Source organism: Thermobia domestica, chromosome 7 (assembly GCF_964235325.1).
Source record: "Thermobia domestica chromosome 7, izTheDome1.hap1.1, whole genome shotgun sequence".
NCBI lineage: Eukaryota > Metazoa > Arthropoda > Insecta > Zygentoma > Lepismatidae > Thermobia > Thermobia domestica.
In genome coordinates this window covers 62,866,717-62,880,491 of record NC_137460.1, presented here as the reverse complement: position 1 = coordinate 62,880,491, position 13,775 = coordinate 62,866,717, and the positions used below count along the sequence as shown (strand labels likewise).

Here is a 13,775-nt window from a genome sequence, read left to right as displayed (position 1 = left end):
ATCTGTCACGAAACGTTTGATTCAAATACTCTCGAGCACTAGCTGAAAAGTGGGCTGGGGCGCCATCATGTTGAAACCACATCCGTTGACGAACACCGAGAGGGACATCCTCTAATAACTCTGGAAATATGTCTCGCAGGAATCTCGTATACACTGGTGCAGTTAATCGTGGTGGTAGTAAATATGGACCTATTATCTGATCACTGATAATATCCGCCCACATATTTATGGCGAATCGGTCTTGGTGGCCCCTTTCCACAATTGCATAAGGATTTTCGTCTGCCCATACATGACTATTGTGACTATTAAATATCCCGTCTTTCGTAAAACAAGCTTCGTCGGTGAAAAGCAGGTAGGAAGCAAACTGTGGATCAATTACAGAGCGTTGGAGAAACCACTCTCAAAACCGAACGCGAGGTTGAATGTCAGTTGGACGTAAGGCCTGAACCCTCTGCGGGTGATAGGGGTGTAACTGTTGCTCGTGTACTACTTTCCAAACAGTATCTTGTGCTACTCCCCTTTCACGTGCTACTTTCCGGGTACTTACTGTTGGGTCTTGGGTGAAACGGTCAAGCACTTGTTCTTCAAAGTTCGGAGTACTTGTGGTTCTTCGTCTTCCTTGGTCGTAGTATTGAGGTTGTAAATTCCCCGTGTCTCGTAAGCGTTGAAAAAGTCTGGCAAACATAGTATGGGCTGGATGTCTTCTTTTTGGATACTTCAGTCGATATAACCTATTAGCTTGTCGACTGTTGCCATTTGCTTGACCGTATACAAATATCATGTGCGCAAGTTCTGCTATCGAATACTCCATTTGATCTCACATTCGAACAAGCAAAGCACAAACTGCACTAAGGAACTCGTACGCTACGAACAAAACCACATGAAGAATGACCTTCCACCTTCCACAACACCTTCTAGTAGGGTTGTCTTATACTTTCCTTACCTTCGATTGTTTTCTACGACAGAAGGAAGAACAAATGCTTGTGATCGAACCTGCAAACTGTGGTGTATTTCAGGTGATAGCACCGTCTGTGAAAACAAAATATCTTCTAAACGATAACAATACGACATTTTAAGCATTCTAGACAAAATCTCGGAATTAGTCCTGCAAAACATCGGAAGCAGCGACTAAAACAAACGTCCTGATAAATTGTTTTTCCTTGTTCTTTTTCAATGTTCGGGTAACGCACATTACGGCTAATGATAAGAAACGGATATTTTACTGTTGTTCTCTGGCAGTGGTCAAATTAACATGGGATGGCGGAAAAATCCCCCTCTCGTAAAAAGTATCCTCGGCTCGTATCATCAAATGAAATAAAGTTTCTGCCTGGAAGAAAGCACCCATATCCCCCGGTTTTTCCCCTTAGTTTTACTTGCTTTCAATGACAAAACTACATGAAAGAAAACAATGATAGTGTGATGTTTGTACAACATTTTAGTACGTTTCATGATTATTCCCTTTATTAAACGCGTCTATACGTACAATGAACAGGACAATGTACTATCATGTATTTACCATTTGTACTAAATTATTCACATTTTCCTTTCATATTTTCCCCACCCTTATTTAGTGCGCGTTATGCAACCACACATGGCACGTATAAAACTGTTCGCCATTTTGTGCTTGTGCGAGATATCGACTTAGTACAGACGCATTATTGCTAGCAGTTGGGACAGCTATTCATCCGTATCCTTTTCGACCCATCTTTCTTGACAGATTATCCGGGAATCCCTACGCTCCTTTGGGGAATCCCTTGTGCACGAATTGCACGATCTCGACCTAAGCATTTTTGAATACAGCAGCTTCGGTGTCTTTGACATGACCATGCCGCATTAGCTCTATCATTCACCATAGTCGAGCTATAGAGCTTTCCCGCGCTTTCGGCACCTTGTAGCTCCGAAATTATGTACGTTGGACAAAAGTTTATTTGAACTTTTTCTCTTGTTTCCGTGTCAGGAATCATCCCTTAAATTTTGTAACATAGTCACGCGGTCACCCTGTATATATATATATATATAAATACAAAACTGGATATATTTTATTGAACGTTCATTTCACAGCAACCGATTTAGTTGAAACACTTGTTGTTTCTACAAAATATAGGGAAAAAAAAAAAAAAAAAAAAGGAGAAATTATTTTAGAATTACAATTAATACATTGCGAAAAACAAGTGGAAATGGGCTAATCAATTCTATTATACGGAAAAATGTGATAATGAAATATTAATATGTGGGCTTATAGAAAGTCAAAACAGTACGAAACATATTGAGTGCATCACAATATTCGTAACCAGAAAATTAGTACCGTTCACAGTTTCAAGCTTGTAACTGTACAGTACACCTACACCAACCCGGGAAGTTTTGAGTTCAGGAAAAGTTACAGAGTAATACTGTGAAAGTTCATATCTCTAATATTGCAACATTCGTTACTGATAATAGCGAGATATTTGTGTATAAATAATTTTTATTTGAAGAAAAAGGGTTTTTCTTTTATAATTCTAAACTGTCACGACTGATGCCATAAGATTTGAATTATGCCGCTAAGTAAGATAGAAGTTCCGGTTGAAAATAACGGCAACTATTAAATGATACGTACACCAAGGTGAATCCTAGTTAATATTAGTAAAATATCGATAGATTGGAGTCAAATTTCTAGTACAAATTAGTCTCATTTATTGAAAGATTGCACAAGTTGATAATCTTACCCTCTTCATCTTCAAAACACCAAAATTATTCATAAGTGCGACTCTAGCCTAAAACACTATAAAATGTTGTATCAATCGGTCTAGATTCTGCCAAACGTATATTAACTTATGTAATCAAGATTTCATACGCAAATACAGGAACAAACAGAAAAACTGTTCTCTTACAGCTCGAAGCGATGCACTACGGCTAGAGAAGCACAATATATGGTATAGAGTAGGAATCCCCTTCAATCGAGTCTCAGTGGATGAGTGAAATACTACAAACTCGCAAAACATTTTTACTCCGGATCGAATCCCATTCCCTTTCTTTTTTTTTATTTCTTCTTTTTTGCCATTATTTTTGAATGTTTTAAAACTTCAGTCAAGGAGAGGTCCAATAGCTGGGTTATATAGCTATAATATCAATACGAGTATGTTGAAAAATTATGATTAAAGGAATTTCATAAACTTTACCTAAGAAAATAAGTACCTAGTCTTACAATAAATACTGGTTCAACTTTTGAGGATACCTTTACTTCCGCCCGTACAAGTGAGCAACGTCAAGAGCGGTATCGTGAAGAGTGAGTCATTGCTCGATGAGCTGAAAAAGTGTAAAAGTGACAGTTCTAAGATGAAATGGGACGAGTATGAAAATTGTGTGGCCGTACCGTTGCACAAAGTAGGCAAATCACTACGGGTAACTTTCAAAACACTTCAGAAGCTGAAAATTAGTAAAAAAAAATGTTTACTATCCAGCGCTTCGTTGATTGGAACTGTGAAAGATCTCCGCGGCAAGGAAAACACACAGTACGAACACCGGAACTGTGAAAACACTGGCGGCACGTGTTCGGCAAAATCCAGTTAGGAAACAATCAGTTATGGTTCGTGAGCTAAAGATATCGAAAATGTTTACGTCTCGCGTGTTAGGCAGTGATGTGGGATTCCATGCTTACAAACAACGCAAAGGACATCATTTGACAAATTAATTGAAGCACCAGAGGCTCCTAAACGCAAAGCGCTTACTTAAGTGTTACGCAGCAAATGGGCACCGTCGACTCCTTTTCACTGATGAAAAGATTTTCAGTGTTGAGACTTTCAATGTCCAAAATGTCATATATATATATATATATATATTGAAATATCCCATGTGATGTTGTAAACAAACAATTCCACATGTCAGTGTTTACAAACACCACCACGTGGTTCGGCAAGAAGACTTCACACCAGATGGATCTACAATCACTTGCAGACGACGGCTTCTAGCCCCTCCCACGGAGCAGAAGACGACATAGGAGTAACCTAACCCTTCGGGACTTTAGGTGTAATCTAACCCGTGAGCCTCTAGTCTGCTTCGGGACTACGCCTATCCTTCCTCCTGGCTTAGCCTGCTTCGGGGCTCTGACTGGGAATCCTAACCTCAGCCTTAGCTTGCTTCGGGGCTCTGTAGAGATCCTGTCTGCGACCTTACGGTCAAAGACCACCTATAACTAACCTTTGATATTAGAGAGATTAATTTGTACAGTATTTTGTGAAAATATTTTATAGAGAAATTTTATAATAAAATTGGTTGTGGGAGTTCGATTCTGGACACTTTTTATTAACGCTCTACCTATACCTATATGGGACAAAGTTCTACAATATATATATATACACGTATATACCACATCCTCTAGAGAAACTGGTGGAAAGGCTCCAAGGGTCCAGAGAAATCAGCATCTTACCTCAGTCATGGTGTGGTGGGGTGTGAGCTACGAGGGCATAACGGAGCTTCATTTCTGTGAAAAGGGGGGTCAGAACATCATCCAAAGTGTACAAGGAGACAGTGCCTGAGAGACTAGTGAAGAATCTCATCAACACCCTCTTCACGCGGACAGATCTAGAATTTCCAGCAGGACTCAGCCCCAGCATACACGGCACGGCCAACCCAGCAGTGGCTGGAGGCAAATGTTTCAGACTTCGTTTCAACTTAAGACTAGTCTTCTGCAAGTTCGGACCCAAGCCCTTTGACTACAAATTGTGGTTCAGCCTTCAAGAGGTGGCTTCCAAGAAGAGACATCCCAACAGTGAAAATTGAAAGTGGTCTCTTCCGAAGGCAGCTGCAGATTTCCCAGCTGATGTGTTGCATAATACAATTGATGAGCGGCCACAAAGAATTGGGGACTGTATGCATGCAAATAGTGGATATTTTGAATAATTATTTGTGACTTTGGTTCATAGTACATCCATGTAACTCATGTTATTATATTATTACAATATATCTACCCATTTTGTGTGAATGTACTTAAAACTTTGGTACAGTATTTACGGTAAGACTAGGTATATTAAATCGTACTCAATTCTTTATACGCTACAGTAATTCACAACGACGTATCTTATCACATCCTAATATTCTATCTCGTTTATTCTCTGATCTCACATATTCTACCATGGCAGCCTGTAAGAACCGGCATGTGATTCTCTCTGCCTAACGCACTATCCCCACAATATCACTTCATTAAATCTCAACGGTTTTTCTTTTTTCTACTTTCTTAGAACAGTAAATTGTATTTGCTTAGGGCAAAACACAGTAAATATTAAGCAATTACAGTACTTTAAACATAACCTCCGAAATATCCACATACCTGACCATGAATATCACCACATACGGTCACTGGTGTTGACACTGGTTGAATATTAGATTCTTCCAAGAGCAAATCACAAACAAGATCACAAAGTTTCTGAAATGAAAGAAAAGAAAATATGATTTATTACAATCAAAAAATCAAAACTCAAGTCTAGGTTAATGCTACGCTTAAGGCACTTAATTACAGCTATTCCCAGGGTTGATATAGAGTCAGGGCAGATGCCGTAGTTCTTGGCAGCGAAATAGTGTGGTGGGAAACAGACTACATGTTGAGGGCTGACCTTGCAAGATGGTCTGTGCACCCACCAACTGCACTAAATTACAGCTCCTGTCTTGGTTCGGAGATTGGTTTATGACAGTTCTTGTACTTCAAACCTTGGTGTTGCATAAAGACAAACTCACGCTATTACACGCGCAAGTTACTAAAAGTGTAAACTATTGGGTCATTCCATGTGAAATGAACGGGCAGTTTCTGAGATATCACTGATTTAAAATTTTCTCGGAATTTCCAGAAAATGATATTTGATTTTCAAATAAATGTTCTTGACGTATCTTGTAGCCTATTCTTATGTTTCGACACATTAAATAAATTTCCCTCCCTTAAATATCTTCGATCTATTTGTTTTTTAAAAACTTTTCCCCTTTTCAAGAAACTTAAACAAAAATTGTAATTCTCTCTCTCTCTCATTACAAGTCAATGCAAAACATAATTATTGTAAGTTTCATATGCAACTCACGAGGTTGGAATCCCGCGGAAATAAATGAACAACAAAACTGGCGAAAATAAGTCATGCTTAACGTCTCCATTTGTTTCATAACCAACTACTGAATATGGGAAACTAAACGAGCAAAAGGAGAGGAACACACATTCATAGCATCAAAAAGAGACAGAGAGTTGCCATTTGAATCACTGGGAATTTCAGTATATTGTGGAAGTGTATATGAGTTCGAATGTATACACTGTGTGTAGAAATCTCGGATTAAGTTTTGCAAGTGCGTCCCCTCCTCCTCCTCCTCCTCCTAAAAAAAAAAAAAAAAAAAAAAAAAAAAAAAAAAAAAAAAAAAAAGAAAGAAAGAAAGAAAGAAAGAAATTGATAGAATTATAAGAAACTTAAGCATTACATGTACAGAAACTTAAGCATGAAGTCATTACTGTACGGAGATGACTAAATTGCGGAGGAAAATGAAGTTTAATCTTGGACTATACGAAAGTTCGTAGCGAGGCCACATTAGGTAAACTGACAATAGAACATAACGTGTCAGTGTTCCGAACCCACTGTCTTAGTAACTGACCTAGGAAGTGCGAGACGCAACAAGGGAAAGAAACGTGTCGATTGATCCTCGCCATACTCAACAATATCCTACAACGTATTATCCCTTCATTACCCCATTCCTATCTTTTTTTTTAAGGGGCAGAAATTCGTAAAATCTACATATGAAACATATGAATTAATTTCACAATAAGTCAAGTAAACAAAATATATCGGAATCTTACCCATGGGCGGCGATCAGGAGGGACAAAGGGGGCAGTTGTCCCACCACTTTTTTGAAGTGATCCATTAATATATATAGTTTCACTAGCAGCGTTCACCCCGCTTCGCTGCGGTCACCCCGGAACGCAATAAACTTTGTTACTTAGATAATTTTTACTTTTTCGCTTTCAAGTGATATGATAAAAACCATAGAAGATTGCAGTAAATCTTAACATTATATCGCCTGTCATTTATGTTAACCCGCCCCGCTTCGCTGCGGTCATCCCGGTGCTGGCATATTGTAAAAGTGTCTGTAAAAATAAGCAAATCAATTAAAAAATTTTAAACAGAAGATTCAAGCTATTTTCCGCTGTATATCGCCTGTCATTTATGTTAACCCGCCGAGTGACACGGTCATGCGGGTTGCATATAAATACGTTTATTTTTACCTATGATGAACTAATAACAAAGGATTTGTACGTTATGGACACTTGAATGGTCAATTATCTCAAGACACTGGTAATTAAAAATTAAAGTGATATGATAAAAACCATCTAGGGTCCAAATCCTAATAACCCCCCAAAAATGAAAGAAATTGGTTCAGCCGTATTAGCGTGATGAGCGGACAAAATTTTGTACGTTCTCTTTTATATATATAGATTACGAGTGTATATACAATTAAACTACGGGTGTACGAGTGTACATACAATTAAATTTAGTGAATTCAACATAATTCTAGGTTTTAGGATTATTTTGTATAACTGGAGTGTGGAGTGATTCTAAGTATTGTTGAGTTTTTGTGTGTTCCAAGAAAGTGATAACTGCACCTAATGGCAACGAACATGTTTCGGGAAGTTGCAAAAGTATTTCTTTAAATGTCGTAGCATATGCTTCTAGTATTTACTGTCTTTCTAAGCGTAATAACATACATTTAATGGCATGTATGGAATTAAAAATATGAGTTGTTCATTAAACCCCAGTTTCAACGTAACTTCTACAAAACAATCCTCATTATTCATTACTATGATTAATGTTATCCTTTCTATTGATTTGTTAAATAATCTGATCACACAATTTTCCAGACAGAATTTTAAGATGTTAATGAGCAAAGAATCAAATCTCTTCTGACACCTTCGCTGTTTAAGAGTACGAAGGGATAGTACTTGTGTTGCTTTTGTGAATTTACTTGGTAAAATATGAAATACGATATTTTAACGGAAAAATATTGTATCCTACTAGTTACCCAACCTTTCGTCAAACAAAGTGTTAGAATCAACCAGGGAAACTAACATTGATATACAGATATTTAGATCATGTCTTGCCCTCCCCTTTTTTTTAAACTCCAATCGCCGCCACTGACCTTATATATAACAAGGTAGATATACGAAATTACGAAGTGTGCTCCTTATTACGTCATGATGAAGTGAAGTACTATGGTTAAAAATCAGCAGTCATTTCACGGTTTTAAAAACTCATTAAAAGTTTACTTATTTAATGGCCAGCGATTATTGTCTAGCACTCGTAATATGTACAATTTTGTGTGACATTACACAGCGTACGTATTTTTTCTCTTTTTTCCCTTGTATCTTACTATGTATTGTCTTTTATTTCACTTGGTCAAATTTATCGTTATTTTAAGCTACTTTTATTATTTCAACTTATAGTTGCGTACGTACCCTTTAACTCTTATATTTAATGTGATCATTTGATATTATTATTACTTTGAACTTTATTTAAGACTATTTATTTTGACGTCAAGGGTTAGGTGGCAGAACAGCCTTGGGTGCATCTCGTCCGCTTTAATAAAAGAATTTGAATGTGAAGACAGTCTCTAAGTAATCATGAAAGTACCGCAAAGCTGGGACACATGTAAGGCATGTGTTTTAAGCCATATGAAGTGTGTTTCGAGTATCCTCGTATAGGTGTATAACACTGTCATTGACCAATCTGCTCCCTACGGACACAAGCCCGCGATACTACCCCTGCTGCGCTCCACCGCTGACTCGGTTGGATTAACCGTAAGAATTAGTAAAATAACGTTTAACACGTTGACCGCCACTATATATTTCGACCTTTCTCATCTGTCCACGGGCAACAATCCGCCACAAATACTTTGTTTTAACCCCATAAATGTATAATTTGCGTTGTGTGTGGTTTCGCATACACGCGGCGTGGACATTAAATTTTGACTTCTACGCCATATGTATGTATTAGCATACACGCCTATAAAGCGAACGTGAAAAAGTGCAATATATATTTCTGTGTATGGGAAACCATACACGAGGCGCTGCATGAAGAAGCCGTGTGTATGGAAATCCATACACATGGCAGCCAACGTGTTAAAACTGTTTTATTTCCTCTGATAATGAAGGAGGGGGTATCAGTGGAACTTTAGCCGGGGTATGTTTAGTACAAGGGGTCCAGAAGCACGTAAAAAACACAAAATTTACAGGAGAAATGAGTGATGCAAGTACTTAGACGTAACATAACGTAACGAAATCTAACGTAACCTAACATAAACTAACGTAACCTAACATAAACTAACGTAAGCTAACCTAAACTAACGTAATATTAGTAGAAATAAGCGAAATTCTATCATTTTTTTTTAGAAAATTATGCGGGACTCGTACACTAATATAACATAAACTAAACTAACCTAACGTAACCTAAATTAGCCTAACCTAACTTAAACCAACCCTACCCTAAACTAACCGAATGTGAACAGAAATTACCAAAATTATAACATATTTTAGAGAAAAGAGCTGGACCCCTTCTGCTAAACATAGCCCCTTTAGCCTCTTTATCTTGGTTAATGGTGTGTACTTGTCTAATCAAGCTCCTTCGACATCACCTGTAAATCTTTCAAATCTTATTCACTATTCTTCTATTTTTTTTTTTAAACTGAACTTAAAACTAAATAATTTTGGCATTATAAGGCCTACTATACCTGACAAACTATTTCATAATTTTACCTCTCAAAAATGAACGTACCTACTATAGTTTGTACTAGACAATTCATCTATAGTCAGACAATCAAATAATTAATTACCACTAATAAGATTAGGAATTCGAGTGTTCGATTCCAAATATGAAAATTGAGAAACTAAGAGCCATCATATACATATACTTAATTCTATTTTGGAAACAAATACCTTACCAGCATGTAATTATTGCCTAAAGTATGATCCTAGTTAAGCTACTTTGACTAACCACTGCAATAATTCGGAACGTTACGATGTATTCATAGAGCTAGATCTTGCCCTTTGAACCCAAGTTTTTAAATTTCATTGCCCGAACCTACATTATACCAAGAGACCAGAAGTATTAAATTTTCTATATTTACCTTTAAGTCATTTTCAGGAAGGTATTTGCAGTCTTTTGCAATTTCAATCCATTTGTCGATATCCATCGTCGTCCTCAACTCACACAGTGCTTTTAGACTTCGTTTTCTTTCTCCTTTTCTCTGGCATTACAACTTCTTCCTTTTCGAAATCGTGAGTTTAGTTTTTAGGGAGTTTCTGGTAATGAAAGAGTTGTGAACGTGTCAGTTATAAGGGTCAGAAATTTTGCTCTACGGATATTTTGGTGCTGAATTATATAGAAACGAGAAAAAATAATAACTCCAGCGTTAAGTGTAACTAACATAATAAACAGAATTAAATTTCATTACTACGAGGAATCACCTACAGATTATAAAAAAAGGATGCAGTTGTACGACATATCAAATACTAATTTAAAAAAAAAAAAAAACTTCTTGCTTTAAATGATACCCAATTTGCATTAGGGTCATTCAAAATCAGTGTTGTCAAAATCTGAGAGGGTATCGCACCGCACCGTAGAATATTTTTAAAAATATAACTACTACACCAATTATTGCAATCTAAAACGCAAATATTGCGTTGTTTTGACGCAAACCGTTAGGGAATATGGCCCCTAGAGAATTCGTCTCTTGGCACAAGCACAAATAATTGCCTACAGATTGATATATAATATGAATTAATACTGGACGATGTTATGCATCAATTGACCAAATGACATTTTCTGATCTTCGAGATTTTTACATCAGTGTGTAGCACACAATGTAAATAATATAAAAAAAAGTTTGAAACCCTACTATTTGCTTAAACGTTCAGGAAAAGGTATTCGATCAAGCGCCAAGAACTGGATCGTAGTAGTAACACGTTTGTATTTCCTTCAATATTTCAAAACCATGTTTTGGCGCTTGGTCAATTGATACATAACACAGTCCAACTGATGTGTTATTGAAATGATTATTCTTGTGAAAAACATGCTTCAACAAAAAAGCAAGAATTGTATCCATTTCGATACAGTCGTCATAGCAACGAAAAACACATACTATATAGAGAATCCATCTTATAGATATATACATGTACAATATTTAAAAGTGTGTCAATGTTTAATTTATTACGTACTACAACAGGGGCGGACTGGCCCAGGGCCCCCCAAACAGGTGGGCCCCCTCCACCAATTTTAAAAAGATGTGCTCTATTAAACCTACCAGCATCAAAAATATGGCAGGGTAACTCCCGCAAACTTGTGTTTTGCATAAAAAAAAAGACGTAAAGTTAAACTTTCATGAACAGACCTTGTTCTTCTTCATGTTTATCGACTTGAAAAGGTTCCGTCTATGAGACAATCAGGTTCTAAAACATTGTGGGGTTTGTGATACAGCAGCTGTTAAAAAGGAGCACGTTAACTACTACTTTTTTAAATATAAGAAACACAGTAGATTTCAAGCTGTTATTGGATTTGGATACTATTCCCTACTCAGGTCCTTTTACAAGCCGTCGAGTGGCGATGTTTTAAAGAAACATTAGTTTCGTATATATTGTTATTGTGGAAAGTGGAGGTGGAGCCGGAACGTTTTTGAACTGCATTGTCCTCAGACCAAGCTTCGAAGAAAGAAATCGGATCAGGCTTCGTTTTTTTTTTTTTCTTTAAGTGCGGTAAAGCGAAAAGAAGTTGTTGCCACTATCAACGATTGTTTTATACAAACCTCAAACATTTACTATGAAGTTGCTGTCCTCGGCTCGTGTTTTATTTGTATATTACATCGAAGAGCAATTCCGATAGCAGCAATTCAATTATTGGAACACCAGTTACGTGTCGTTTGTCGTGGAAGACAGATGTGGTTGTGTCAGTATGGATTGATTGTAAGATTACTGTAAAGAAAAAATATAAAAGTGGTGCTAAAAATCGAGAACACAAACAAAGATGTGATTTACAAAAAGCTGTATCTGACCCAAAACAACGTAGGCTATTTGAATCTGTGAAGCCCCAAGAAACAAATGAGCGTGATGTGACTCATTGGAGTACTGCAGGACAGTTGCCAGGTATTTTTTGTTTTTCTGTCTACGGTGTTTATAAATTATAATGTACACCAAGTCTTTGGATAATTTCAGTCAATTGTAGCTTATCTTTTATGGCTATTAGTAGTAATTGCGTTACTATAGGAAAATTTGGACTTTGACCCCGACTTTTGTGACGTCATAGGTCAAAGGTCAATGACCTTGGCCCGGGGTCAATGACCTAGGGGTACCTAGGACCACCCCCTCTAAATTTTGGCAGGGGTACCTTGGCCCACCCCCTAAATTTTGGCAGGGGTACATAGGACCACCCCCCTTAAATTTTGGAAATTGCCAAATCTAAAAATTTGGTATGGTAGCCTAGGATCATAGTATGTACCTCTATCAGTATTGGGTGTCTATGTCGTTCCCTTTTATGGGTAAAAAATTGCCAAAAATTTAAATTTCGGGGGTTTTTGACCTAATTTATCCCCTTGGATGAGGTGTTATTACCCTATATAGTTATATGGGCGTATACAGGGGTCCTTTCCCTTTCATAAGACATGGGTATATTAATGCACCCCTTGAAAAATTTGGGAGGGGTACCATGGCCCACCCCTTAAATTTTGGAAATTGCCCAATTTCAACATTGGGTATTATAGTACCGGACCCTAATATGTATCATGATAAATTTGGGTGGTCCACCTCGTTCCCTTCTAGGGGTACAAAATTGCCAAAACTATAAACGTAAGCAATACGTTGTACCACGTGTTTGGTCTTTTGGACCAATTTATTCTCTTGGATGAGGTTCTCTTACCTTATATGGTTATGTATAGGGGTCTATTCCCTATCATAAGACATAGGTACATTTGTGCAATCCTTTAAAAAATTTGGGAGGGGTACTTTGGCCCACCCCTTAAATTTTAGAAATTGCTCATTTTATATATTTGGTATTATAGTACTGGACCCTAACATGTATTATTATGATAAATTTGTGTGGTTCATCTCGTTCCCTTTTAGGGGCACGAAATTGCCAAATTTTAGTACAACCACCTGTTTGGTATTTTGGTCCAATTTATCCCCTTGGATGAGGTCCTATTACCTTATATGATTATATGGTTATGTATATTGGTCCATTCCCTATTATAAGACATGGGTATATTGATGCACCCCGGGAGGAGTACCTTGGCCCACCTCTTTATTTTGGAAATTGCCCAATTTAAACATTTGGTATAATAGTACCGGACCTTAACATGTATTATTATGATAAATTTGGGTGGTCCATCTCGTTCCCTTTCATGGGTACGAAATTGCCAAATTTTAGTACAACCACGTGTTTGGTCTTTTGGCCCAATTTATCCTCTTGGATGAGGTCCTATTACCTAATATGATTATATGGTCATGTATAGGGTCCATTTTCTATCATAAGACATAGGTACATTGATGCACCACTTTAAATTTTTGGGAGGTGTACCACAGCCAATCCCTTTAATTTTGGAAATTGCTCATTTTATATATTTGGTATTATAGTACTGGACCCTAACATGTATTATGATAAATTTGGGTGGTCCACCTTGTTCCCTTTCATGAGTAAAAAAAAAAATGCCAAAATATAAAGATAAGCAATATGTTGTATCACGTGTTTGGTTTTTTGGTCCAATTTCTCCCCATTTGATGAGGTCTTATTACC

The 13,775-nt window shown here is 37.2% G+C and overlaps 1 protein-coding gene across 1 annotated transcript in view; it reads right to left on the bottom strand.

Moving 5' to 3' along the window:
• The window catches only part of PpV (Protein phosphatase V), a 52,385-nt gene extending 42,041 nt beyond the window's left edge, over positions 1-10,344 (bottom strand). Inside the window, exons 1-2 of the mRNA XM_081764787.1 lie at positions 10,123-10,344; positions 5,306-5,401 (exon numbers count right to left, since the gene is read on the bottom strand). Of these exons, the coding sequence (XP_081620913.1) occupies positions 5,306-5,401; positions 10,123-10,188 (162 nt within the window). The 5' untranslated portion in view covers positions 10,189-10,344. The remainder of the gene's footprint in view (positions 1-5,305; positions 5,402-10,122) is intronic.
• Positions 10,345-13,775: the final 3,431 nt, after the last annotated feature.